Source organism: Ixodes scapularis, unplaced genomic scaffold (genome assembly GCF_016920785.2).
Source record: "Ixodes scapularis isolate PalLabHiFi unplaced genomic scaffold, ASM1692078v2 PGA_scaffold10__122_contigs__length_95168666, whole genome shotgun sequence".
NCBI lineage: Eukaryota > Metazoa > Arthropoda > Arachnida > Ixodida > Ixodidae > Ixodes > Ixodes scapularis.
Window position 1 is genome coordinate 26,591,935 of NW_024609836.1, and position 25,696 is coordinate 26,617,630.

General features: G+C 50.3%; 1 protein-coding gene across 1 annotated transcript; it reads left to right on the forward strand.

Moving 5' to 3' along the window:
- On the forward strand, positions 1-24,571 carry LOC120850849. The gene is made up of 8 exons (XM_040223517.2): positions 1-745; positions 13,564-13,910; positions 16,236-16,488; positions 19,033-19,093; positions 19,784-19,914; positions 20,566-20,623; positions 21,556-21,689; positions 24,435-24,571. Exons 1-8 carry the CDS (start codon positions 1-3, stop codon positions 24,569-24,571), a joined length of 1,866 nt encoding a protein of 621 aa, XP_040079451.2.
- Positions 24,572-25,696: the final 1,125 nt, after the last annotated feature.

Genomic DNA, 25,696 nt, shown 5'->3' on the forward strand with positions numbered 1-25,696 from the left:
ATGCGGAACTTGTGGCACTTAGGCCTGGACACCCAGGCAAAGATAGAGGCCTACACAGAACTACAAACCGAGTTCCACCAGCTGCTCATGTCGCGGGTCAGCGAGCAAGGCCCGATCTCCTCGTGCCGTTCAAGCTGCAGACCCCCTCTCAGGGTCGCCCTTGCAGGCAAGCTCAAGTCAGAACCACAAGCAATCTTGGAACTGACGGCGGCCAACAGAGCGCCCCTTACCTTCCCTCAGGACATCGAGGAAGAGTGCGGGGAGTACTACGCGCTCCTCTATGCTGAGCGCCCCGTTGAGAGCGCGCTCTGGGACGGACTGTGCGACCCGCTTCCAAGATTTCACGAAGGACTAGCTGAAGGCCTAGACGGCCCCGTCACGAGGAAGGAATGCTGGGAGGCGGTGTCCACTCTTTCCAAAGACAAGGCACCCGGTCCTGACGGTCTTCCTGTGGAGCTCTTCCTAAAGTTTTGGGACTTGCTGGCGGATCCCCTGGTGAAAATATTTCAGAGAAGCATAGAAGGCGGCTACTTACCGAGCTCCATGCGCCAAGGAGTGATCAAGCTGATTTGCAAGGACAGCGCAAGACGTCGTGACTTGGCAGCGTGGAGGCCCATTACCCTCCTTAGCACCGTATACAAAATCTTGGCCAAGGTCTTACAAACCCACTTGGCTCCAGTGATGCCCGACTTGGTCTCTCGCAGCATGTTTGTTCCGTACCAGGGCGCACGGGACAGCAGAACCTGTTCGCACTGCGGGACATCAGCTACTGGGTTGGCAACCGGAAGATTCCCATGCTGGTGCTTTCCGTGGATCAGGAAAGGCATTCGACCATGTCTCTCACAAGTTCCTGTTTCACGTCCTAAGCCAGATGGGACTCGGCCGACGCTTCTTAAGCGGAGTGCAGTGCCTCTACACCGCTGCTACCTGCATGGTCATGGTGAACGGAGGTGTCACACAATTAAGCCTTTCCCATTGCGGCTGGTGTGCGTCAAGGGTGCCCGCTGTCCCCGCTTCTCTACGTCCTAGTATTTGACACGTGCATCAGGCAACGTCTTCGAACATGTTCCCCGTGCCAACTCCCGGAAGCCAAAGAAAACCAACGGTCCTGGCATATGCAGATGATCTTACAGTATGCACCACCTCGGCTGGGGAGTTCGGGAGACGCTCAGCATCGTGAAGCGGTACAGCGACGCAACGGGGGCGGCTGTGAATGTGGCAAAGTCTGCCGTGCTTCCCTACCTATGGCCGGACAGGGCCACTGACATCGAGGGCGTGCCCGTCGTGAGCGAGGCTAAAATTCTGGGAATTCACTTCACCAACAGAGGGCCCTTGACGGAGTACTGGCCTGAATCCGCCAGAAGGCTGAAAGAACTCGCAAAAATTGTCTCCAGCGAGGACCATGACTTCCGCATCCGCAGTGAAGTCTTAAAGACAAGGTTGGCCAGTGTGCTTTGGTGCGGGGGGACTGCGTTTCATCCGACACGACAAGCGGCGAGTCAGTGCCAGATGACACTCTTCAGGTTCTTCTGGAACAACAAACGGAAAGAGTGGCACGGCACGAACTGCAAAGACCGAGAGAAGAGGGTGGATGGTCTATTCCCGACATGAAGCTCTTCTGCGTGGCCCTCGGGCTATGGATGACCTATCGTGTGCTGGAAGACACCGACCATGTTGCGAGCGCTTACACGAACTTCTTGAGTACAGAGGTTGCACATTTCGGGGGAGAACTGGACCACACAAGGCCTCGGTCTGCAAGTCACCCGTACTTCCACGAGATTATGTGCCGACAAGAAAGAAGACTCCGTCAAGCCTTTCCCGAGGAAGAGTTAAAAGGATGGCCTGTTAAGTGGTTATACCGCGCACTTCTGGAGCTTCGGAAGCAGCCCGTCGTCCTTGGCGAGGAGCGCGAGAAGCACAGGCTGTCTGCCTTGGCTTATTAAGGGAGCCGCGTGGACGTCGGATGGCAGCCTGCACACGCAGTGCTCCCGGTACGCACCCGTCTTTATCGAATGTTTTTTAGCAGAACCGACCAGTCCCCGACTGTGGAAACATCGAGAATCACAAGCGTGTTTTTCGACTGTGTCAATGCAGCAGTCGTGTGGCGCAAGGTAGCTGGCCTCTACGGGCTCCGACAGGTGGAGTATGATACTGTGCGCTATTTCGACCCAATGCCAGTGTCCGCCAAGAGAGCACCGGGGTCTGGCCTGCTGATCCTCGAGGTGGTCTATCAACTGTGGTCAGCACGGAACAGAGCCATATACGGGGAAAACAGGACCACCCTCCGGCAGTTGGTATATGAAACGTGGAACGCGATCTTCGCAAGTGTTAAGGCTAGCCCACATGGCGCGTTTTTCAGTGCGTCTAGACGCGCGTCTCGGCTTGGCGCGCGCGTTAAGCGGGACGCGTGCGCCCAGTCAAACCACACGCAGCGCTACCGCGCAGCGCTTCGCGTCTGCGTTTCCGAAGCGTCTGCCCAACGCAGCCAGACGCGCTTAAGAAACAAATGCAAACATTAAATAGAAATCGCGCGGTAGATGATGGCTACATGCCGTAATATTTAATTTTAGTAATAGTAAGCACTCATTTTTATTACAGCAATCGCAATGAAGCTCAATTACTCTAATTTTCATCCTTTTTAGTGCGTACGCATCATCCACGTTTCGATACGCCATTGGCATCACCATCGCCCGCGCCAAAACATTTACAGCTGGCCGCTGGCCGCTACAGTGTTTACGTTGTTGCGGTTGTTGCCGGTAGTATTAATTTTGTACCTTTGTCTCTCGGTGTCCTTGTATTCTTTACATTTGCCCTGCGAGAGTGCAGGACGCTTTTGTACTTCGCTAGGTCCTCTCTGTTCCGCTGAAGCAGCGTCAGCCTCTCCCGCGGAGCAGAGAGGATTCCCTGGACTTGTATAAAAGGTATGATAAACTCAACGAGGTAGAGGGGCTTAGAGTGATAAACCGGAAGTTCCGAAGTGGCACCCCCCCCCCCCCCCCGGTTTCCGCCATATTTTACGCAAATGTGACCACTCGTCACGTGACCTCACAAGAGCCGTGACGTCGCAGGTAAGATGGCAGCGCCCAGAGCTGGCGAATGCGAGTTTGTTCGGTGCGAGGCAGCCGTGATGTGCAGTGGCTTTCCGACGATTTCTGGCTTTTTCGTGCTCGCTGACGCAGGTATATTGTGAAAATATGAAGGAATGAGACTTTATACCCTTTTTGCGCAAGATCGCTCTGGATCATACGGATATTAACACCTGTGAGACAGCATCAGCCGTATCGCCGTACCGGTGCTCGGATTCCGGGATGTGTTCGAGGATCGATAAAACTTTGAGTGCTTTTAGCATGAAATTTTCGCGTTCTCTTAGCTTTGTTTGAACATTGAAATGGCTGTGAATCGACGCGAAAGGTATACGTCGCGTTAGGGCCTAGGAGAAGTTGTTTCAGGCCTGCGTCATCGAATAACCATACCAACTTTTAGCGAGGAAGCTCCTGCGCCCTTTGTGCTAATCGGCGATTCTACATTCGATCGCCTTTCTTCCTTTTTTGGTGAGTGCGACGTGCACACTTATTTTCAGCTACGAGGATGACAGTTTATTGAGTGTGGGGATGAATAAATCGTTGCAGGCACCTGCCTCAAAGCTATTCGACTTGCAGTAACAAACTGTTTTGGTGTATGCATAGATTAACTGCACCTCTTTCTCTTTCGTAGGATTTATTGCAGCAATACATTTTTTTCATCAAAACTGCATTGTATTAGTCAATCAATTATTTACTTGGTCTAATTACCTGGATAAGATGATCCATATTTGTGTTCATAACTTGCCTGAAGAGTAGTCTTGTTGAAAAATGTTGACCATTCCTTTCGGTCTCTTCAATAACCTTTTTTTGAAAAGTGTGGTTTGTCTATACTTCGTATCATTGTAACCTGGAAAAGGACAACCGCCACAGCCCCCTCGAGCCAATCAGAGAGACAGAGCGAAGGTGTGTGACAAATCTGTGCAGACGAGCACTCTGAATGACATGTTGTCATGTGCCTCTCTCCAACGTGCATATTGCCTCACCGAGACTGTAGCCTTTGCTGTTTGCCAAATTGTAATGAAACAAATTACAGTAGCTACTACTCTAATTACCCCAGACTTTCATACTTTGGTCATTTGTTCGACAAGAATGTTACGTCCGCCATCACTGTGAACTCGGCTCAGCGCCCATTGGACTCGAATGCTGCATTAGCATTTGACGTGAACTGGGGCCCATTTGTGTGTTTTACGCCGAAAAAAAATGGCAACAGTTGTGTTGCTTGATGGGTTTCTGCAAAGGGTGTATGTATAGGAAGTGTCCTGCTATATAACAATGCATCAACACATACGATTAAAGTATATGCTCAGAGGTGTGTTCAGGAAAAGTGGAATGAGTGCAGCCCAATGCAACAAGTCTGCCAGTCTGGTATGTCCCATCAATTAATATTGAAGGGTCAGAGATGCGAGTGTCCTCAAAAGGACCTGCGCGTGTGGTGAACACAATTCTTGGTGTATAAACTCTCGAGGTGTAAAGGCAAGTGGAAATATGTTTATCTGGTTAGTGTATCAAATGTTTATTTCCACTGCATTACATAATTATTGATTCTTAGTTAATGGTTCTAGAACGAGTTCTTTCTGCGACAGTCTCCTGTCAGGCGTTCAATCGTAATACCTGTGGGTGTTCAGTTTGGTCGAGTAGCAACTTTAACCGACTGATGCCGTCTTGTAATCATACGTCATGTGCGCCTACTGACATCTGATGCACTGAAGCTGCAGGGCTGGCTTCTAATCGTAAAATTTTCCTGGTAGTTTTCTGCATCAATGCAGCAAGTTCAGGCATGTATTGGTTATATGGCTGTCCCCTTTGCTGTACCATTGACTTGATAGCTGGCAACAATGTTTGCTATCCAAGCCATTTCACTTCCATTTCGTAATGGAGATTTATTGTGCATCCCACGACCACTGCAACTTGTGCAAGTTTTGTGTGGCAAAGTGAAGTCTCGTGATGCTTGCAGTCCACTTTTGAGAGAAACCAACCATTCTATTTCTTAAGGTTACTGAGCGGCATTCTCCCTCAAAGTTGGAAATTGTGTGCTTCATGGCGTGGACACAGATAATTAGTGTCAGCAAATTATTAGGTATTGTCCTTGGGCGACAACCGACACCAGATCAACTCTCCTTGCATTGCCGCTCACCTGCTTTGTCGTGCTTACCTCCTGTCCAGATGAAGTAGATCACGAGCTTCGGGGTAATGTCGGCACCAGGGACAAAGACCGCCGAAGATAATCATCAATCTTCCCCGGACGCTCGACAAGACGTGGTAGAGGGTCGTTCGGCACGAACCCTTGCAAGCCAATTCATTGGTACGGGCACCTCCAGTAGACAAGGTCGGCCTCATGCAGTGGTAGCAGAGTGGTTTTCGGTTGGCCATTCGCAGTACCTCCGCCTTCCTCGGTGTACTTTGTTCAACGCGGAGCTACACTGGTTCTTCTCGATATCAGGAATGCTTCGGCATTGGGGTATTTCGTTGAATTGGCATTGAATAGTAACAGGTAGCCGGTGGGGGTCGTTGTGACTTTGTGGCATAAGTCGCCCTCGTTTCGTCAGATGCCGCTTTGCTCGAAAAAATCTCCAGTAGAAATGCCTGTCAAACTTCTGAAAAAATCTCGGAGATCAAAATTAAAGCCGGGCAACTGATGGCAGGAACTAGCTTCCTTATCTCCTCCCGGACACCGTTGTCAATGATGTCACGGGTGCCTGGGGGGCTGGCGTCGAAGTTGCAGCTGGACGACTTGAGTGTCGGGACGCTGGGGAGTTTTTAATACTGACGTGCTCGGGCCTGCAGTGTGCATTCAATGTTGGAAGCTGCAATGATATGAACCCTTCGACTGTTGTCGTGGTAAAATAGATAAATGGGCTAGTTGGTACATCATTGAATGGAAAGCGCCGAATGAACAAGGACGAAGAAGGGGACAGAGACGAAGCTTCGTCTCTGTCCCCTTCTTCGTCCTTGTTCATTCGGCGCTTTCCATTCAATGTTGTCGTGGGGTTGCGGATAAGGCTGCTGAAGGTGTCCCTCACATGAGGAACATGGGATTCTTAGCTTCTTGTCTTCTGTAGCATCAGGGTTGGCGTGGGTGCTCGATCAGAAGCAAAACATCCTCCACGAAGGTGGTGACGCTCTCGTAGGGGCCGTGTCCTGGACAGAATCGGGAATTCGGCTCTCTCTTGTCAATGTTGGCTGATGAACATGCACTTCAGCTCGGTCTTGCAAACTTCCCACGACGTTAAGGAGGATTCGTGGTTCTCAAACCAGTGCCTCACAGTTTCTTCCACGAGAAGTATAGGTTCTGCAGGAGCTGGTTGTCCATCTACACACTGTGGCGGGCGACACGGTCATATTGTTCAATCCAGCCCTCGACGTCTTGTGCACCTTCCGTGAAAGGGCATCGGAGTGCGAGGAGCGACGGGCATGCAAACGATGGTGGGAGCGAACGTGGTTTGCTGCGACAGGGTTGTCATTGTTGGCTTAGTCAGCTTCGGTTTTTCTGGCAAAAGACCTAATTTCGTTGGTTCTTGCTGGTAGCAGCGCCTGGCTTGGATTTCAAGTTCTTCGTGGTGTATTTCCGAGTTTCGCCCTTGTGGTACTCGCTCGTCTTGCAATTTTGCTGCCGGGCTCGGGATAGGACTTGGTTCATGGCTCGCCGGGGGTTTAAGACTCGGGATAATGTGCCACCCCTGTCTTGTTATCGGGCAACTCGGCTGAGGAGCCGCCAGGGTAGACACAGAGTGAAGGGCTATGGGTAAAGTGCGCAGCACCTCCACCAGAACATACAATGACAGCTGAGCATTGCCTGGAACTTTCCAGAATAGTAAATATTGATAGAAAATAGGACTGGAGCAAGCATCCCAGACAATATAACAAAACAGACAAAAAAAGTCTATCCTGATCACTAAAGAAGCTGCACTGCTTTAGTGACATTCTGTCTGAATAAATCCTCTCCTTCGGGGTCTGGCGACTACTGTGGACGAGCTGAACTGAAATCGATGTGAGACCACTTTTCTGGTAATGAGCCGCTGCAGACTGCCGTCGCAAAGCGGCGTGAATGGGTGGACTAGGTAGGTAACGCGCGCGATGAAATGTCCACACAGCTTGCAATTCGTGTAACGAGTGTTGAAACTTTGCTGTCGACGAAACGTGCGACACACCAGCGGACTCAATACCAACTGCAACACCTCTGCTCAGTGAAGGTGCACGTCTACGCCAGAACAATTTAGTAGGCAGCACAGCATCACCTAAAGCACGGCACAGGAACTGCCAGCTTGAAGGCAGCTCTTAGGCGCGCCGCACACCTGTGCTCCGTAAAAGAGCACATCTACGCCGAAACAATTTGGGAAGCAGCACACTATCACTTAGCACGGCACGGGAACTAAAAGCGGCAAGGCAGCTCTCCGGTGCACCGCACAACCAAAGTGATCCTTCGGGCATTTGAACGAAGCGACACCACGATTGCACACTGCCAAGCACGACTCACGGAATTTCCGTCGCTAAACTGTGTATCCAAATATATTGCACACGCTTTACTGCGGATCTCGAAGGTTCCGTCGGTCAACGAGAGCACAGAAACGTCGCCTTGAATTTTATCCTAGCGGTATCCGAATCAATCCAAGGTGCGAGCAACGTAGGGCAGATTGTCTCTTCCGTGGCAATATCGCCGTCGGTCACCAGCGAAATGCACACCGTTCCTCCGTATTTTCACCTTGTACCTACGTCAGACACCACGCTGAACTCTGAAGTCGCTGTCGACCGGCCTCATACGGCGGCTTCTGCGCCTGAAATCACCTCGCCGAGACGAACGACAACCAACAAAGCATCCGACAAGCTCCGGCCCAGCTGGGGCCAGCCGCTGCATGGGCGCTGCCATCTTTCCTGTGACGTCACGCATTTGGTTCGGTCATGTGACGAGTGGTCAAATTTGCGTACAATGGCAGCCGCCTTATGGGGGTCACTTTCGAGTGCAGACCGGAACCCCAGTTTATCGCTCTAAGCCCCTCTACCTCGTTGGATAAACTGATATCCGCGGGGGGAAGGACGTAACTACCCATGTTCGCCCTGCTGCTAGCGTTGGCGGGGCCTAAAAGCCGTTTTTATTTAAGGCCGCGAGCGTGCAAATTTTGTAAACTCCGCGCGCGCGGGTGTGTGTGCGTGGGCGCGTGCGCTTTGCCTTGGAATGGCACAGGGCTGCTACCCGTTTTTGTGTGTATCTTTCTGTTTTGAGTGTTTTTATTTATTTTCCTTTCCCGTATCCCTTTCCCTACTTGGCGGCGGGCTAGCAGGCCCACCTGCGTAAGGGTCTCGACCTTTTTGCCTAGCCTCGCACGCTGCCGAGTGGGTATCGCAATATGTGCAAATAAAAAGTATTATTATTATTATTATTATCGCCTTTGTCGTGAGGTCTGTGGCGAAAACTACAGTCCTACAGTGGAGAAAACTCAAACGCTCCTTGCAACTAGTGAACACGGCGGTTCATTGGTTGTTGCCTTCTGGACGCAGCGCGAGACGCGACGCGTGGACGCAAAATATCTGGCTCCTCCAGATACGCCGGGATGCGCCAAAAAACGCTGCGTTTCGTCCCGGCGCCGGAAGTGACGTCAAAGCGCAGGCGCAGACGCGACGCAGACGCGGAGAAAAGCGCACCATGTGGGCTAGCCTTTACCGAGGACTTGGCCGCGCCCAGCAGTGCAGAATTCCGGGCAAGGTGGAGAATTCACCATGATTTCTTCGTTGTTAAAGGCACCCACGTAGGAGTGATGTTTTAGGGATCACAATGTACAGGTGCGCTATGGTCGAAATGTAAATGTTAGCTCAATGGCTCAGATTTATTTTCTCAGAAGAAAAAAGCAAATGCTTTCATGTACATAGTCTGTAAATAGCCATGTATCATACCCTTTTCACGATAAAAATTTACTAAAGATTACCATGGGGAAGGGTACTCCGATGAGCTTATAGGCCAGTGTTTGGAAGGCCACTTCTGTTTGGCGAAGGCCTAATAATAAAATACAAAATGAGAACTTTATCACGCGACTACACACTTCAAGTGGCTATATCTAAAGTAAAGACAGAGGTTCTTAAAACAAACGAGCGAGTTAGATGTGAATTTTAGGGTATTTTGATCCTGTGAATCTGATATCACGCTCCTTTCCTTCGAAGATGTAACTAAACGTGAAAAGACACTAAAAACCTTTGACTAGTCCTTACGTCACAAGAGGATCTTCCGGCGCCAAGCGCGTGTCGCTCGAGCGGGCAGCGCGTGCAGTTGCAAGCTTGCGAGGTATAGACGCTTTGCAGCAGTTGTGCATGGGCGCCGCCATAACCGACCTTCAGTTTTTAACATAGCAGGCCAGGTCATTGGTGATTTAGATTGTACCGTGTCCTTCCCCCCCTCATTGGTTTTTCTGCAGACTCGTCAACGCCCGTCTGTGGTGGCTCGGTGTCTCGGTAAAACAAGAGAAGGTCAGCAATGGCGGATGTAATTTGACGCGTGTGTAAAGCGTCTATACTCTCCCGCACTGACACCAGTCATGACGTCTTTTTCTGACAGTTCTGAAAATAGCGAAAGTGCGCGTGAAAATAGCTTCAATAGGCGCTGAAGAAGCGCGAGAGCGGAGATTCTCGAAACTCCGAATAGGACGTCACGTCCCTGGAAGGAAAAACCTCTGCTGTAATTTTAAGATAATTTTCTAAAGCCTCCGTTCACCAAATTAAGAAAAAAAAAATAATTTCCATAATAATGATCTGAGAGGCCAAATAAAAACGATTTATTTGTTTTTCCTCAAGTTCAGATCTGCTTCAGTTTGCCTTTAATGCCCATTCACACAGGAGCGTTTCATAACTTTTTCTTACGTTGCGTTACAAGACACCGAAACAGCCGTGCTTCGAATATAGCGTGGCAACCATTTCAAAATATACTCCTTGAAATAGTTGCCACGCTTAATATGAAACGCAATTGGTCCGGTGACTCTCGACATAAGCTTCCATAACGCAACAAAACTTAATGTAAAAAAAAAAAAAAAAAAAAAACGGGACTGTGTGAACTAGTTTTAACGCCCTTTAGACGATTGCAAGCTGGGCGACTGGCCGCCGCCATGTCTCTGCTCGAGCAGGCACGCCCGTGCGATTACAAGCTTACCAAAGCTACGTTCACCCGCGCGTTGCACGCGCTTGCACGCATGGGGCACCACTTGTGGCGCCATGCTTGCAATTGTCTATACTCCCACTACAGCCAACCGGCAACAGCAGGGAGAGCCCACGGTTATACCCTCTCTAGTTGTAACTTGGCAAAGGGTGAACGATAAGCCCCACGTTGCGTGCCGACGGATTCAACATGATCTGCGAGTACGACCGCAACGCACACATATTGGAGCATGACGCAGCGAAAAGCCTAAAGGCCGGTTCAGACACTTGCGTTTGAATGCGTTTGAATGCGTTGCGTCGAGTACCGAAAGCGAGTCACCGGCGCATCTGTGCTTCGTATGAAGCGTGGAGTCCAATTCAAGGAATCATTTTGGCACGCGATATAAGCAGCAGGGATGTCCTGGTTTCTCGCTGCCGCAACGCAGTCAAACGCAGTCAAACGCAACTGTCTGAACCGGGCTTAATACTACTTCGCAGTAAAAGCGCACTTCGGTGATACGTAGTCACGTTCCGATTGGCCCGCCACGGCCGTAGCTTCCGTCATACTGGCATGTTTTGCGATCACGGCTTCCTGGTCTTTCCAGTATTCCTTGCGACTGACACCATGCTAAGCGGTGCGACCAGAGTAAAAGCTCACGTTTGAACAATGCAGCCGCCACTCCCAGGCATACCCAATGTTTCTTGCTCCCGTCGCTAGACAGCGCCAAAACAAACAGCATTGCAGGTGGCCTATACAGGGTGTCACAAAAGAAAATTTACACGGTCTTTTTTCCCGCAAAAATAAACTAGGCATCGCCGAACGCTCATTCTCCGCCCAAAGGTAGAGCTAGAGGTCACAACCAGATGCCAAAGTTTCAGCCCGATCCGATAACTTAATCAAAAGTTATAAATGATTTTCTGAAAATTTCAATGGGAAAATGGTGGTCGACGGAGTTTTCGAACACATGGGCTCTATGGCACCAGAAACCGAAAACGGCAAAAATGGGCTCCATTTTCCCATTGAAATTTTCAGAAAATCAGTTATAACTTTTGATTAAGTAATCGGATCGGGCTGAAACTTTGGCATCGGGTTGTGACCTCTAGCTCTACCTTAGGGCGGAGAATGAGCGTTCGGCGATGCCTAGTTTATTTTTGCGGTAAAAAAGACCGTGTAAATTTTCATTTGTGACAGCCTGTTCATTGTTTCAGCTCAAGTTCAGATGCAGCCGACGCTACGAGGTAATAGGACCAATCGAGCAGCTTCAAAAACGCAAGTCACTGGGCCTTTTCTGATTAGGGGGGATCGGTAGCCGAGTGGGCAAGCGCACACCAGCTCGGAGCACGTGGAGCGAAAGCTCGCGCTGCAGAACCCAGGGATCTTGGGCTCGAGCCCGACCCCTGCCCGTTTCGATCTCGATGAGCATCGTACCGGCGTGCGGTCGTGTATCACTACTGCGTGGTGCACGTTAAAGACCCCAGGCTAGCGGTTGTACTGCACTGGCTAAATTGCTCTACAGCGTGTGACTCGTCGCAACTTTAGTGACTGACCAACTACACGCTGTATAAATATCCCCATAACCCAATTTTTTTTTCTTTTTTGATTGTTTCAGTGATGATAGAACATGCGCAGAAACATGAAAACACCATATGATGGGGCGTTTTTGAGGCTGTCTGATTGGTCTTATTAGCGAGTGGGCTGAGTCTGGCTACGTGAAACGAAGTATAGAGTATTAGGCAACCTGCAATGCTGTTTGGTTTGGCGATAAGTAGCGACTGAAACAGGAAACATTGAGTATGACTGGGAGTTGCGGCTGCATTGTTCAAACGTGAGCTGTACTACTCTGGTGGCGCCGCTTAGCCTAGTGTCTGTAGCAACAAATACCGGCTAGGCCAGGAAGCCGTGATCGCATAACATACCAATATACGGCGGAAGCTACGTCCCTGGGGGTCTATTCGGAACGTGACTACGTATCGCCGGAGTTCGCTTCTACTGCGAAGAAGTTCGCTGCGTCATGCTTTAATACATGTGCGTGTCGCTCGCATACGTAGCGAATATTGACCTTTGCAAAAGTCGCCTTCTGGACGCTGCCATCATTGTCTGCTGGGCTGTGGAACGCCTTTTGAGCAAGCGCTGTTGCTCTGCTGTGCGGTATATGAGACCCTGCGCGTGTGCCCACAGATCAGTGACTCAGCATTTTTCACTCGAGTGATAAGGGATGCAATGGTCCATAAAAGCCTTCGGCACGCAATGTGGGACTTATCATTCCTTTGCCAAGTTACAACGAGACAAGGTATAACCGAGGGCTCCCGCTCTGCTGGGGCCACCTGGCTTTTGCCGGCCGGCTGTACTACGTGAAACGAAGTACTATAAAAAAAAGAAGTATATATAGTATACGAATTATATGATCCCATTAGGTTGTAGCGTCGGCTACGTCGAATACTTGAAACACAGTATAAATAGAGCGCTAAACGAAAATTACCAACACCGATGAGCCTGCCGGGAGATGCGCGAAGCCCGAGTGAGAGAAACCCTTTTTGAAAAAGCTATTGTGCCCAGTGTCTGAGTCGACCATTGTTTGGGCAAGTACTTTGGCCATTTTATTGAACACGAGAGTTGAATCAGCTTTTGGCATGATGAACTGGGCTCAGCTCGTATCGCAAACGATTACTACGTCAGCGCTGGGTGAGGTCTTGAATCAAACCACATGTTTCATGCCCCAGAAATGGCGATCGCCAATGTTGCTCGATAGAGTATCGAAAAAGGGCCTACCACGGCCCTCTTTCTGGCGTTGTTAAGACGCCGTTCTTCCACCGTGGTGTTGACTTAGCGCAGCGCCATATGTGTGATCCGGCCTTTAGTTAGCGCTGGAAATAGCACTGACCGTCATGAGGCGGCGCTGACTTCTCACTGTATTAGTGATGCGGTGCTAATACAGTGCTGCGTTAGTGCCAATTAGGGTACGTTCAAGTCAGCGTTGGATGAGCACTGTTCCTATAGTGTTGATTTAGCGTTGCGATGTATGTGGGAGCAGGTTATGACCCGGCTTTATGGTCTGTAACGGTGGTACGCGTGGAGACCAAGTTGGGTAAATTTTGAAGAGAATAATTTTGAAGTTCGGCGATTCTGTTCTGGTTTATTAAAAGGCAATGTTTTTGTTTAAGTCCATTTTCCAACTGACAGATAAGTTTGCTGTTTTGAAGATCAGAAGTAATAGGAGAAGTAACGGTTGTTTTTTCAGGTAACGGCCTTTCGTCTCGAGTAATCAAGTAATCGAAATGAGTACGTTTTAAGCAAGAGAAATTCTAGTTGCAATCGATAATCTTTTGACGAGCAACGTGTACAAGAATGTACGTGGGCATTTTGCAGCGTTCCGTCGCGAGGCCCGGCGCCCGCTGATCAACAAGTTCCGCAGCCTCGGAGCCTCCGAGTGGTTCCTGGACCTGGCCACGCGAGTGCTGGACATTCCAGAGCGCTGGATCCAGCGCCGGGTGTCCGTGGACGACCGTGCTCACAGGCTGCCCGAGGGCTCCCTGGTGCGCCGGTTCTCGCTCAAGAGGCCGCTGGACGTGGGGCCCGCCTGGACGCACTGGGGCTTCGGCGGAGACGCGGCCAAGCTAGACGTGGATTTCAGGGTGGTCTGCGCCCAGGGCTTCACGGGCGCCAACTGCAGCGACGAGTGTCCGGCTCCCGACGCCGTCGGGGCCAGGTTCAGGGTGAGTTCTTCCCGTGGGCAGGTCTGAGTCAAGGGTGGTGTGACGTGACGTACTTCCGGACAGAAATCTTGCCGGACGCCATGTTGATGGACTGTCGACATATGTCTTCAATGCGAGAATGCAGTGTTTTACGTCTAGGATCTCTGCGTCACGACCAACTTCGCGTCTGCCAGAGTAGTCGGCAACACCGAAGAGCAGCATCTGGTACTCGAATTTTATGCATCCCGGTCTTTATTCGGACGTAAGGTTAGCCGGCGATCGAGAAGTCGACCCGTCGACGCCCATAAAAGTCCCCAGTAGATGCCGCCTGAACGACTCCGAAGGGAAACAAATTTAAAGGGCTTTATGCAACCCGTCACCGGCCATACGTACTGCGCTCTTTCGTTGACCGAGCCACTCGCCATGCTCCAGCCTTTCACCAGCACCAAAAAACGACGCCAATAAAGCCTGCATGTAAACAAATGCCGAAAGGTGCCGAAAGCACGGCAGACGCTGTTCATCAGCATTTCGGCATGCGGCTCCCCGGAGGGGAAAGGGAGTTTTTCTATAAACGAACACGCGGCTCTGGCGTCTCGCCGATGCTGTGACGCTGCTGTGGGCAGGCCACATTCATCTCAGGCGAATCTGGTTCGTATTTAGGCGCGGTGCATGCATGCCCAGACCTGGAGTGGGCAAACGTGGGCTTCTTTGCAAAAAGGTTTTCAATGTTTTTTTGTTTAGGTGAAGTGCCACAAAATGAGCTACACTTACTGAGTAGCGATCACTTTAGCCCTCTGGATTAGGCACAAGGCTGGAGGTGAGAAAATGCGGTTAATAAGACGGCAAAACTACGCGGACGCGCCATCTCATCAATAGCCTTGTGCCTGCTGTACGAGCGGTAACTTCAGCGACGCACTAGGCTTCTCACGTGCTCCAAGTATCTGTAAAATTCTGATGCAGTGGTTCTTGATGACGCTCAGCGAGTTTCTAATTAAAAAAAAGAGCTTATTTTCACCAGTTATAGAGCGAATTATTTTAGCTAATTAATTGACTGATCGTGACGACTTGCTCTTTATCAAATGTATGCAGGCAAAAATCCGCATTATCGTAGCCTTCGCAGCTTTTTTTTTTTTTAAATACTAAAAGCAAATCGGTACAGCCTAAGAGAAAAAAACACCCTGTATATGTTATCCCGTGCTCTGCGCTACGTACCAAAATGGCGGCGCCCACAAGAAAATCGAGGAATGGCGACGCCAAGACGGATGCGTCTGTCGCTTTCTTTTTTTTCCTCGTTGAGCTTCTACCTGTGTGCCGAATAGGGCGCGTCGGAGATGCACTAATAGTGACGCTATGCGTGGGCCTTGTCTTCTGGGAGGGGGAGGGGGGGTGTATGCGGAACGCAAGTTCGTCTGCTTATTGAGCAGGGGTTGCGGTGACGTTAGAACGCCGAGCTGTGATTGGTTCCGATTGGAAGGATAGCAGTTAGACCTCAAGGTAGCTACAGCATTGAGGTCTATACCCACTATTCCTCCATCGGATTCTATCAGAGCTCGGCGTCGTGCTGGTGCCACCACAGCTCCTTCAGAAAAAAAGCGGACAAGCTTGAGGTCCGCACTGACTCCATACGCACAGACTCTAAAACAATTGCACCTGTCTCAAGCTGTTCAGTGGAAAGGTTCATGGTCACCAACCGACCGGACTGGAACACCAGGGAGGTCTTTCAGTTCCTTTGCCTCTTAGTAATGCACTATAAGTTGTTCCTGCTTGGCTAGTACGAGCTGTTGAACGGCCGCGCTCAAAAATGGCGTCGTCAGCAGGGAGGCGAAAGAGGGGGAGACGGGAAACTTTTTCGTGTACAGGAACTCTAAGTCACGGTCGCACTGCCTGTTCATCACACAGAAGACGGACTGCGGACCCTGTCTGAAACGTTCGTGTATGACGGTCACACAGCTCACACAATTAACTGCCTGAAGACATGCCCGAAGCATACGTAAGAACCAAACATTCTTCGAACATGGTTGAGGCGTGTCTGCTGAGCAGTATCTTTTTTGTGTTCTGTGCTCAATGTAACTGAGGCTTTAGGGAGGTTAGGGAGACAAAGCACCCCCCCCCCCCCAAGACCAAAAAAAAAAAAAGTTAAACTTAACGTGTTTTTTTTTGCGTTTAGAACTCCAGAGTGGGTATTGATATAATTGATAAGTATCGATTATACAACAGTTCTACAATTAAGTCAGCTGACGGAACGCCACAGCAAACGCGGGTCTCTTTGTAAACAGCGTGTTGACGTGTTGAAGTCACGCGGCACTTTACATACGTGCCCCTGGATATTTCCCCCGCCTCATTCAGTGCCTGGCGAACGGCAGCAAGGAGTGCCTGGAGGGCTGGACCGAGCCGGAGTGCGACGTTCCGGCGTGCGCCGACGGCTGCCACCCCGAGCACGGCTTCTGCGAGCGTCCCGGCGAGTGCCTGTGCAAGATGGGCTGGGAAGGGGCGCGCTGCGAGCGCTGCACCCCGATGCCCGGATGCCTGCACGGTACCTGCAACGCCAGCTTCGAGTGCAACTGCCTGCCCGGCTGGGACGGCTTCTTCTGCAACAGACGTGGGTTCAACCCCCGGTGTCTCGTTTCTGTAGAGTCTTCCCACGCACGCGATCCCACGATGCCAGTCAAGAGCGGCGCCCAAAACTGCAAAGTCACGGCCCCCGTTCTCAATTTGGGTTTGCTGTCGCCGGCTAATTTCCAATCACGCGCAGAAAAAAGAAAGCGTGGCGATTGTTTAAAAAGTGATTGGTATTTAGTCGTTGAAAGCGAACACGCGAAGCCAACGAGCTCTCTGACGATGTACTTTCGGGGCTGCTTTTGATTGGCCCTTTTGGGATCGTGGCGTCGGCTACGGTCGAACTTAAAGTAATCTTAAAGTAAGGACGGAAACGAACTTATAGCTCGTGAATCACTCGCGGAGCGGAGTTTTCCATAACGGCCTCCAACTTTGGCCTTCAAGTATTGCGGGTAAGCGACCGTTGCTCTCGCAGGAGACGAGGCTGAAGGGCACCACCAGATGAGGCGGCCGTTCACCGCGCATGGGCTGTAGTGCGCCTCCCGTGTCTCTCAAAAACCGTCGCGCGCTGCATCGTCGTCGTTGTCGTATCGGCTCCGTGTTCAATGACGCTTCAAAACAGCACGCGCGTCATAAAAAAACAAAAAACGCAGTTAGACGTGTTTAATTGGCACACGCAAGTTCGAAGGTTAAAGGGGTCATGAAACGATTTTTCTACTTCTTTGTCCTTAGCTTTAATCCTCAACTCAAATGCAAATTGTGAAATCACGTGGTCATGACATTCCTTCGGCACCGGTGCGATGACTTCTAGCTTCCACCGTGCTTTTTATGCACACCATAGAACTTGTCATTCCCCTGTGACAATAAGTTCCGTCTGGGCACTCATTGGCCACGAACGCGAATCCAAATATTCGTCGACGGATTGATTGTTGACGAGCGCATACGTCCGAGGGACGCAGTTCTCGTGTCCAATGCGTGAGCTGGGCTCTGCTGACGTCAGTTTGGCGGCGGTGACGCGCTTTTGGAACCGCAGATGTATCATAGTCAAAAGGCGGAAAGCTTTCGAAGGCAAAAAGGTACAAAATAGTCCGCTATATTTTCAAATGTTCGTACCGAAAAGCTGGCTTTTGACTTTCTAGCCTCTTTCTTTTGGACAACTAAACGATATGCGATTAGTAAAGTCCCAATTTAAAATCATTCATCCCAACCCAAAATTCGTTTCATGGGCCCTTTAACAAAGCTTTCTGCTGTCATATTGCAAAGTAAAGCCTGTGGTTCAGACAGTTGCGTTTGACTACGTTTGACTGCGTTGCGGCAGCGAGAAACCAGGACAACCCCGCTTCTTCTATCGCGTGCCAAGATGATTCCTTGAATTGGATTTCACGCTTCATACGAAGCACAGATGTGCCGGTGACTCGCTTTCGGTTCTCGACGCAACGCAGTCAAACGCACTCAAACGCAAGTGTCTGAACCGCCCTTAAGGTCTATATTTTGCAAACGCAGAGCGTAGAATATTTCGTCCCGCCCCGTGCCCGGCGCTCCCCAAGGCCGCGCTTCTTTGCAAGCGCTTTGGGCATATTTGGAACATGTGACCGATCTTCAGCCAATGAGGAGTTGGCGGAAAAGGAAAAAATGAAAGCGATACGATAGTGTAGTTGATCTTCCGGTATACGCCAGGGGTGTATTCGGGGAACCTTGTAAACTAAGTCAACACGGCAATTTTGGCACTCTATAATCTGCGCGTTTTCACCGACGTCACATTAAAGTTTCGGTAGATCGTTTTCATAACTCCAATATCAATGCACGATACTACGCCACCGTTTTTGTGCATGCATCGTATCATTATCGAAACGATGTAATAAAAGTCCCTATTACCTGGTTTACGAGAGATGAGAAAGGGGGGGGGGGGGGGGGGGGACGAGGCTCAGTTAAACACGCCTCAGTGATTCACGCGTACCCCAAGTGCGGAAGAGAAGTTCCACGAATGCGCCCCAATCAAGGGGCCGAAATTGGCCTGTTGATCTGCTCCACAGTTTTTCCCAAACAGGGAGTATTCACTGGCGGCCATAGCTGTTTGCGTGAATGCTGAGAGCGTGCTGATGGCGAGCTTCCACAGTTCTTTTGCAACATGCATTCCGCACCATCAAGAGTGCCGGTCTTAGCAGCCTATTGATGCGAGCTCGTTCTGAGCATGCGCTCTAAACAGCACCCACAAATATGGCGTCCAGTGAATACCCCCAATACGCGTACCCCGGCTGTCGAACGCTGGTGGGAACAGACTATTCGCGAACAGAACTCGCTGTGACCTTGAAACGCGATACGGGAATTTTTATGCGGCATAAATGGCCGTGCTAAGATAAAAAAAAAAAGAAGCTTTTTTTGAATTTTTAGATTATTAAATCACTCAAAATGCCTATTGCTAAACCTACGCTACTGACAGGTTGAGAGCCCAGTGGGCTCTTAACCTGGCACTGACATTAAGAAGTTTGATTAACACTAAATTCGGTAAAGTATTACCGAGATTTAACACAACGCTGGATCTAGAAATCGGCACTTAGCAAAATTGTTGTCTCCTCTTCTCTTTCAGCGATGTGCGGGGACGGCTGCCATCCAACCAGGGGCTACTGCGAGAAGCCAGGACAATGCAGGTACGAAGTTCCAAGCACTGAACTGCTGTACGTTAGCGGCGGAAAACATGTTGGATCAGAATGAAGGTGTTATTTCGAGTGGACTGCAATGAATGGCTACCTCAATATTGACCTTTACCTTCTTATTGTTCCCGAGTGTCCGGTGGAGATTAAGTCGGTCGTCATTTCATTTTGAACGTGTTTTCCTCACTTTTGATGGTAGAATACGGTGAAGGATCTGAGCCTAAAAACATCGGCAATGGTGTATCAGAGGAAAAAAAAAAAAGAAAGAAAGAAGAAAAACTTCTTAGATGAGGAATGAATATACTTTCGAGATAATGTGAGCACATGAAACGCCATTGTCGCATTATAATGTTTTGTGTAGGTTTATACAACCGGAAGTTAGTGAGCCACCATGGGCGTCTGGTGTCTCAGCTGTTGATCGTCAGAGATCATTTTTCCGGAGAAAACGTTTTTTTTTTTTTTCAGTCTTGTCTTTTGCCGAGCTTCATCAAACCGCGCACACACATACATATATAGACAAACGTACACCCACATACGCACACACACATACACAGACACAAAGACAGCTGGCAGCTCCGCTGTTAGTATTTTTCTTTGACCCTGTGTGTACAGTAGAGTGCATTCCGATGAGGTTCAGATAAAGGCTGGGTCTCGCTTAAATTTTGGCTCCCGCCTTTTTCTTCGCAGCTGTCGGTTCGGGTGGCAGGGCGAGAAGTGCGACCGTTGCAAGCCGCTGCCGGGCTGCCTGCACGGCCGCTGCAGCAAGCCCTTGGAGTGCCTCTGTGACGACGGCTGGACGGGCATCTTCTGCCACATACGTACGACCCTCCCTGCACACATCGCTCTCAGGGGCCGTCTGCTGGACAACAAGGCCACAGTGCTAGTTTTGATTCATCACCAACGGAATGCCGGCGCGGGGCACACGTTGGACACAAGTGCCGCGTCAGCGCCCGCCTGGGACTTCGCTCATTGAACAACATTCCTATCCTTACGCCGACGCTGACTCGTGTCCAATATGTTTTCCCCGCGCCGGCCTTCGGTTGGTGACGGAGTAAAACTAGCCCTACGGTCCTCTAGCTAGGAGGCGCTGGGGTGGGCGTCTGAGCGATGGGTGTGGTGTGGCGCGTGATCACGAGCCATTTGCCTTGCTAAAGGGGCTGACAACTGGAAGGACCAAAGCAGCAAACTCGGTAACACGTACAATGTAGAAAAATAATATTGTATCGACTTCCTTCCAGGGTACTTGGGGAGCCGGTCTGTGATAAAATGGGGCGTGGCAGGTGAGGGGCCGAAGTTATGTCGGGACTTGTATATTAAGCCTGGGTGACACCATGTAGGACGTTCACATGCTCTCGCGTGGCACATTGTAATAGCCCAGAGTTCATTTAGAGATCTAAAGATAACAGTGAATGGCTCTACCAGTGTTCTTCGTCGCTCTCGCCGGGAACTCATAGCTTTTCTCGGTCCAGCGGTCTGCTCTTCCAAGTGCCACTACGAACACGGCTACTGCGCCAAGCCCAATGAGTGCAGATGAGTCTCCAAGGTGCCTTGTGGCACTCTACAGCTAAGACGTGCACTCTTTTTTAAAAGAAATGCAATGACGCTACTTAGTGACATAGATACGTAAAATCTTAAGTAGCACAGTCTTTTGGGTCAACATTTTGTTTGTTTCTGGTAGTTTAGTGCCCCGAGGGACAAACTATAACCAAACTTTATAATTTCTCCGGGCCAGAGTCTAAGTAGTTTGGTAATAATTTGCCAAAGAAATGGTAGAGTTAGGCTCAAGAACCTGATTGTCCGGTTGTCATTTGGCAACTTTGAGCCTAAATTGCCAAACAAGTGCCAAAATTAGGCTTCCCTGCTTGTTATTCGGTTGACATGTGCTATTCTTGGCTCATTTTGGTAATTTCGCAATTACGCAATGAACCATGGAACAGCCGTAGAAACTTCGATGTAATCCGGCACTACCTAATGCATTGGATCAAAATGTTACTAGGCCCAAGTTAGGGGCCTTGTATTTTCAAACTTGGGCTAAGTTAGGCGCTTTTCTGTAGCTTTGCATGGTATAATATGGGCCAAACAAAAATTGCATTAGGAACGACATCCATATAGGTGAAATAATAAAGATTTGTTAGAAAGAAAAAATAAATTGTTTTTGTTGCTGACATGCATCTTTTATTAAAATACAGTCTAGAGGCGCCCACGGTGTCGTTTTCTGACGATATTAGGCTCAAGTGGACGTCGGCTCGTTGAGAAATGTCGTCTTTCTTTCTCTTCTTCTGATTCAGGTAGCGTCATGCTCTCAGACTTACGCGTTCTATTACCACCGGAAGCATCGCATTCCCCGGAGCCGAAAAAAAACAACCAACACGGTTTTTGCTTTCCCACAAACACCACTTGTAAAAAACGAACAAAATTGAATTTTCGTTCAGCAGCCTTTCACTCGTTTAATTTGTCACCAGGTGCCGCGTCGGTTGGATGGGCGAGCAGTGCGACGAGTGCTGTCCGTACCCTGGCTGCCGGCACGGAACCTGCACCAAGCCCTGGGAGTGCCACTGCCAACCTGGCTGGGGAGGATCACTGTGCGATAAAGGTGGGTCCAGGCCGGCCATCATCTCTCTATGCAGAACTAGCAGAAATCCGTCTGCTTCTTGCACATGGGTTGCGATGACGCCAGAACGGCGAGCTCCGATTGGTTCGGATTGGGGAAGGTCAGGGCCGTACCCAGAAAAAAATTTCGGGGGGGGGGGGGGGGGGGGGGGGTTCGGGGACAACGGCGGTCATTTTGAAAATGACTATTGTCTCATTTTCGCCTATGAATCATGTGCATCGGTGGCATACAATGGAGAGTTATAGCAAACCGGAGAACCGGTCCCGGTTTGGTACCCGGTAGCCGACCGGCGCCACTGCGCGTGCGCAGAGGTGGAGATTAAAATCGGCTGGCTGCAAGTGCACCGACCAGGGCCGTACACAGAAAAAAATTTCGGGAGGGGTCAGAACCCCCTAACCCCCCCCCCCCCCCCCCCCCTGGTTACGGCCCTGGGGAAGGTAGTGGGTAGCCCTCGAGGAAGCTGCAGCATTGAGGTCCGTCCACTATCCTTCCAAACAGAGCCAATCAGAACTCGGAGCGTTCTTACGTCAGTGCAATGCCTGCGTAAGAAGCAGGCTAACTTGCGCTCCGCACGCTTCGTTTTATGCCAAGCCCGGCCGCAGCCAATGCTGCGGTCCCATGGGGCCAATCAAGTGTCCCAAAAAGTACACCGTCGCGGCTCTACGGTCGTCTTTGCGCGCTTGCTATAACCGACTTGACCAATCACGCCCGTACAAAAAAAAAAAAAAAAAAAAGCGAAGGATTACGCCGCATTTAGTATGCGCAATTTTTTTTTTATAGCAAACGCAGTGACTATGTACTTTTGGTACTGCTTGACTGGCTCTATGCGGACCGCAAGTTCGTCTGCCTCTTTTGCGGGGGTTGGGGTGACGTCAGAATGCGAAGCTCTGATTGATTCTGAATGAAAGACAGTGGGTGGATCTCGAGGCAGCTTGCTTTGAAGTTTATCCACTTTCCTTTAATCAGAACCAATCAGAGCTCGGCGTCTTTCTGATGTCACCGCCACTCTTACGCAAAAAGCAGACGACTTGCTCTTCGCATTGGGTCGTACTGTTGGCAGCCCTCGCACTTAATCTGAGGCGAAGAGTAACGAAAGACGCCGAATTCAGCACCTCCCTAGAAAACCGCACAGCGCATCGTATACATCATGGTGTAGCCTTTTGATGCCTTTTGATTTTAGTGCAGTATTGTATTATGAAGCTAACTCCTATTTAGCCTCGAACGAGTGAGTGAAGCGTGACAGGCTGCCGAACACCTGTGCCACGAGCTAAACCAACCAAACAAAAAAGAAAAAAAAAAAAAAGAAACAACAAAGGAAAAAGAGAAGAGGGAGCACGCCGAAACGCTTCGAAAAGGCTTCACCAGTTGAGAAAGCTTAGAAAGCAAGTACTCGAAAAAGAAAAAAAGAAAAAAAAAATGTTCAAGAGGAGGACGTGGTGGCGCTGACCCGGCGTCGCGCGCCTGGTAGGTCGAGACTGGAGTTGGCGTTCGCAGCGTTTATATGAGGATTTGGTCGATGGTGCGAAATAAGACTGCACATTTCTGGTATACTTTACTTTACCGAGTGACACGGAATGCTTGACGCATTGCAAGTACAGCTACTACACTTTAAGCTACACTTCAAACCCGTCCTTGGCGATTTTTTGAGTAGTATTCAGTTACTTTTATCTTGTACTACGCATACCAACTAGGGGTGTGCGAATAGTGGTTTGAACCGAATAGTGCAACGTCATCCCTAGCTTCTGTATTGTTGAAAAAACGGGCCATCTTGGCTTTCCCATGCACTGTCAAGGATATGAATGAGACAGCGCAGGAATGCAATCCGACCGAGTCATTGGTGCTCGTGCATTGAGGATTGCCACCCCTTTTGACTTGAGTAGTGCAAGCCCCCTTGCACTGACGTAGTGCCCCAAAAATGAAAGCTCTTCACACCAAAGAGGCACTTCTTATTTAGCTGAAGGCCCGGATTGGTGATCCGTCGCAGCACCTCACGCAAGTGACGAATGTGTCCTTCTTTAGTCTTCCCAAAGACGGTGATATCATCGATGTAGAAAAGGACGCCGTTGTAACCCTTCAGAATAGTCTGTGTCATCCGCTGAAACGCTGCGGGCGCCGATGCCAGTCCGAAGCAGACGCGGCGAAACTGGAGCAACCCTTCATACGTAACAAACGTCGTGATCGGTCGGCTATCTTCTACAAATTCCACCTGGTGATAGGCGGATGCGAGGTCCAGTTCGGAAAACCATGCTAACCCACTGAGAGCGTGCAAGAGTTCCTCAGTGAGAGGCAAAATAATTCTGTCGACGACTACCGACTTGTTTGACTCCCTTGTTTGACTCCCGTAAATCTACACAAAGACGAATTGCTCCATCCTTCTTTACAACTATCGGAGACACCGACTCCGATGCATTTAAGCATTCAATTATGCCCCCTCCGTGTCCCAATCTTTTCAACTTGGCTGAGACGTGCTCTCGTAGCATCAAGGGCAGCCGCCGGACTTTGGCTGACACTGGGTTCACATTGGCGCGCAGTTTCACTTCGTGCAGTATGTTCTTTGCTAGCCCCAATTTGTTGCCAAAAAGAAAAGAGAACTCACACAGTTTCAGAGGAAGAAACTCGGGGCTTGCAGTTGTCTGTAGGCACGCCAGCGGCGGCCTGTCAAGGTAAGACAGCAGGTGCTGCACGGAATCCAGTTCCAACAATGCCATGCCTCGTCGAACCACGCAGAAACCGATGCGTACCGCGACATCTTCGTGCAAGGTTTGGGCCAGAAAACCCCTTACGACCAAAATGTTTTCTTGCCAGAGGTCCCGCAGAGTCACTGTAGCTGGTGTCAAGACGACAAACTGGCGAACTTTGCTTGATATATGTGCTCAGGCAATATAGACAATCATGAGCCAGTGTCTGCCACCAGCTGAAGCAACTCGCCCCCGACGTAAACGTCGACGACAAAGATCGAGCGTTTTAATGGTCGCATAACCTTCAGCAGGCTCATCACTTCCTCCTCGCCGTCTTCATCTTGAATGGCTCGTACTGCAGGCAGCCCAGCGACTTTGCAGACCGCTTGGAAATGTCTGATTTGTTGGCATTTCGCACAACGCTTTCCTCGTGCTCTGCATTCTTGTGCGTTGGCTAGATGCCCAGAGGTACCGCACCGGTAACACTTGCGTGTCGGAGCTGCCGCAAAACTGCCACTCGCTGGACGACATCTGGTTCTCTCGACCTGCTGGACGTTGACGTCTTCACGCCCCTCCTCGTAGGGGCGGGCCACTTCCGCTGCTTGCTCGTATGTTTGCAGGATTTCAACAGCCCGGGCTATCGTAAGCTGCGACCCCTTCAGAAGAAGCTTTTGCGGCATCTCCACACTTCGAATTCCGTTGACGAGCTTCTCCCGCAGTGACGTCTCCAAGAAGTCACCGTAGTCGCACGTCTTCGACAGCTGTCTGAGAGCACCCACGTACGCCCGCGCTGGCTCGTCTGGAGGTTCTTGTAATGTGAACCGACGTCGTTCAACGAGCACGTTCGCGATGCTCGCAAAGTGACACTCCAGAGGGTCAAGTGTCTCCGTGTAAACGGCCGATCTACTTATCCCCGTTACTGCAACAGTGAATATCGTGGTAGCAGCCTCCGGGACCAACGTGCGAAAAACTCGGCGCTCTTCATTCAACCCCCAGGCACTGCAGTAGTATCGCCTTTTGTCGGGCAGGTGGGGTTGCGTCCAGTCCCGTCGCTTGTAGAATGTTGTCGAAGTCTTCCCGCTACTGATTCCGGGGAATCAGTGGGTGTCCCGGCGCCCCCAAGAAGGGGGCCAACGGTGGTAACCCTAGCGTATCCATCCCGTAGACGAGCAAGTGACGCCCCTCCGGAAATAATCTTGATAGTGGGCTGTGACGGCTGCAGCCGAGAAGCACGAACCGTTGTCGACTGCGCCAATCTTTTGTGGCGCCGGGCGATGACGAGGCCCGGCTGGCCGAGCAAGTAACGACATG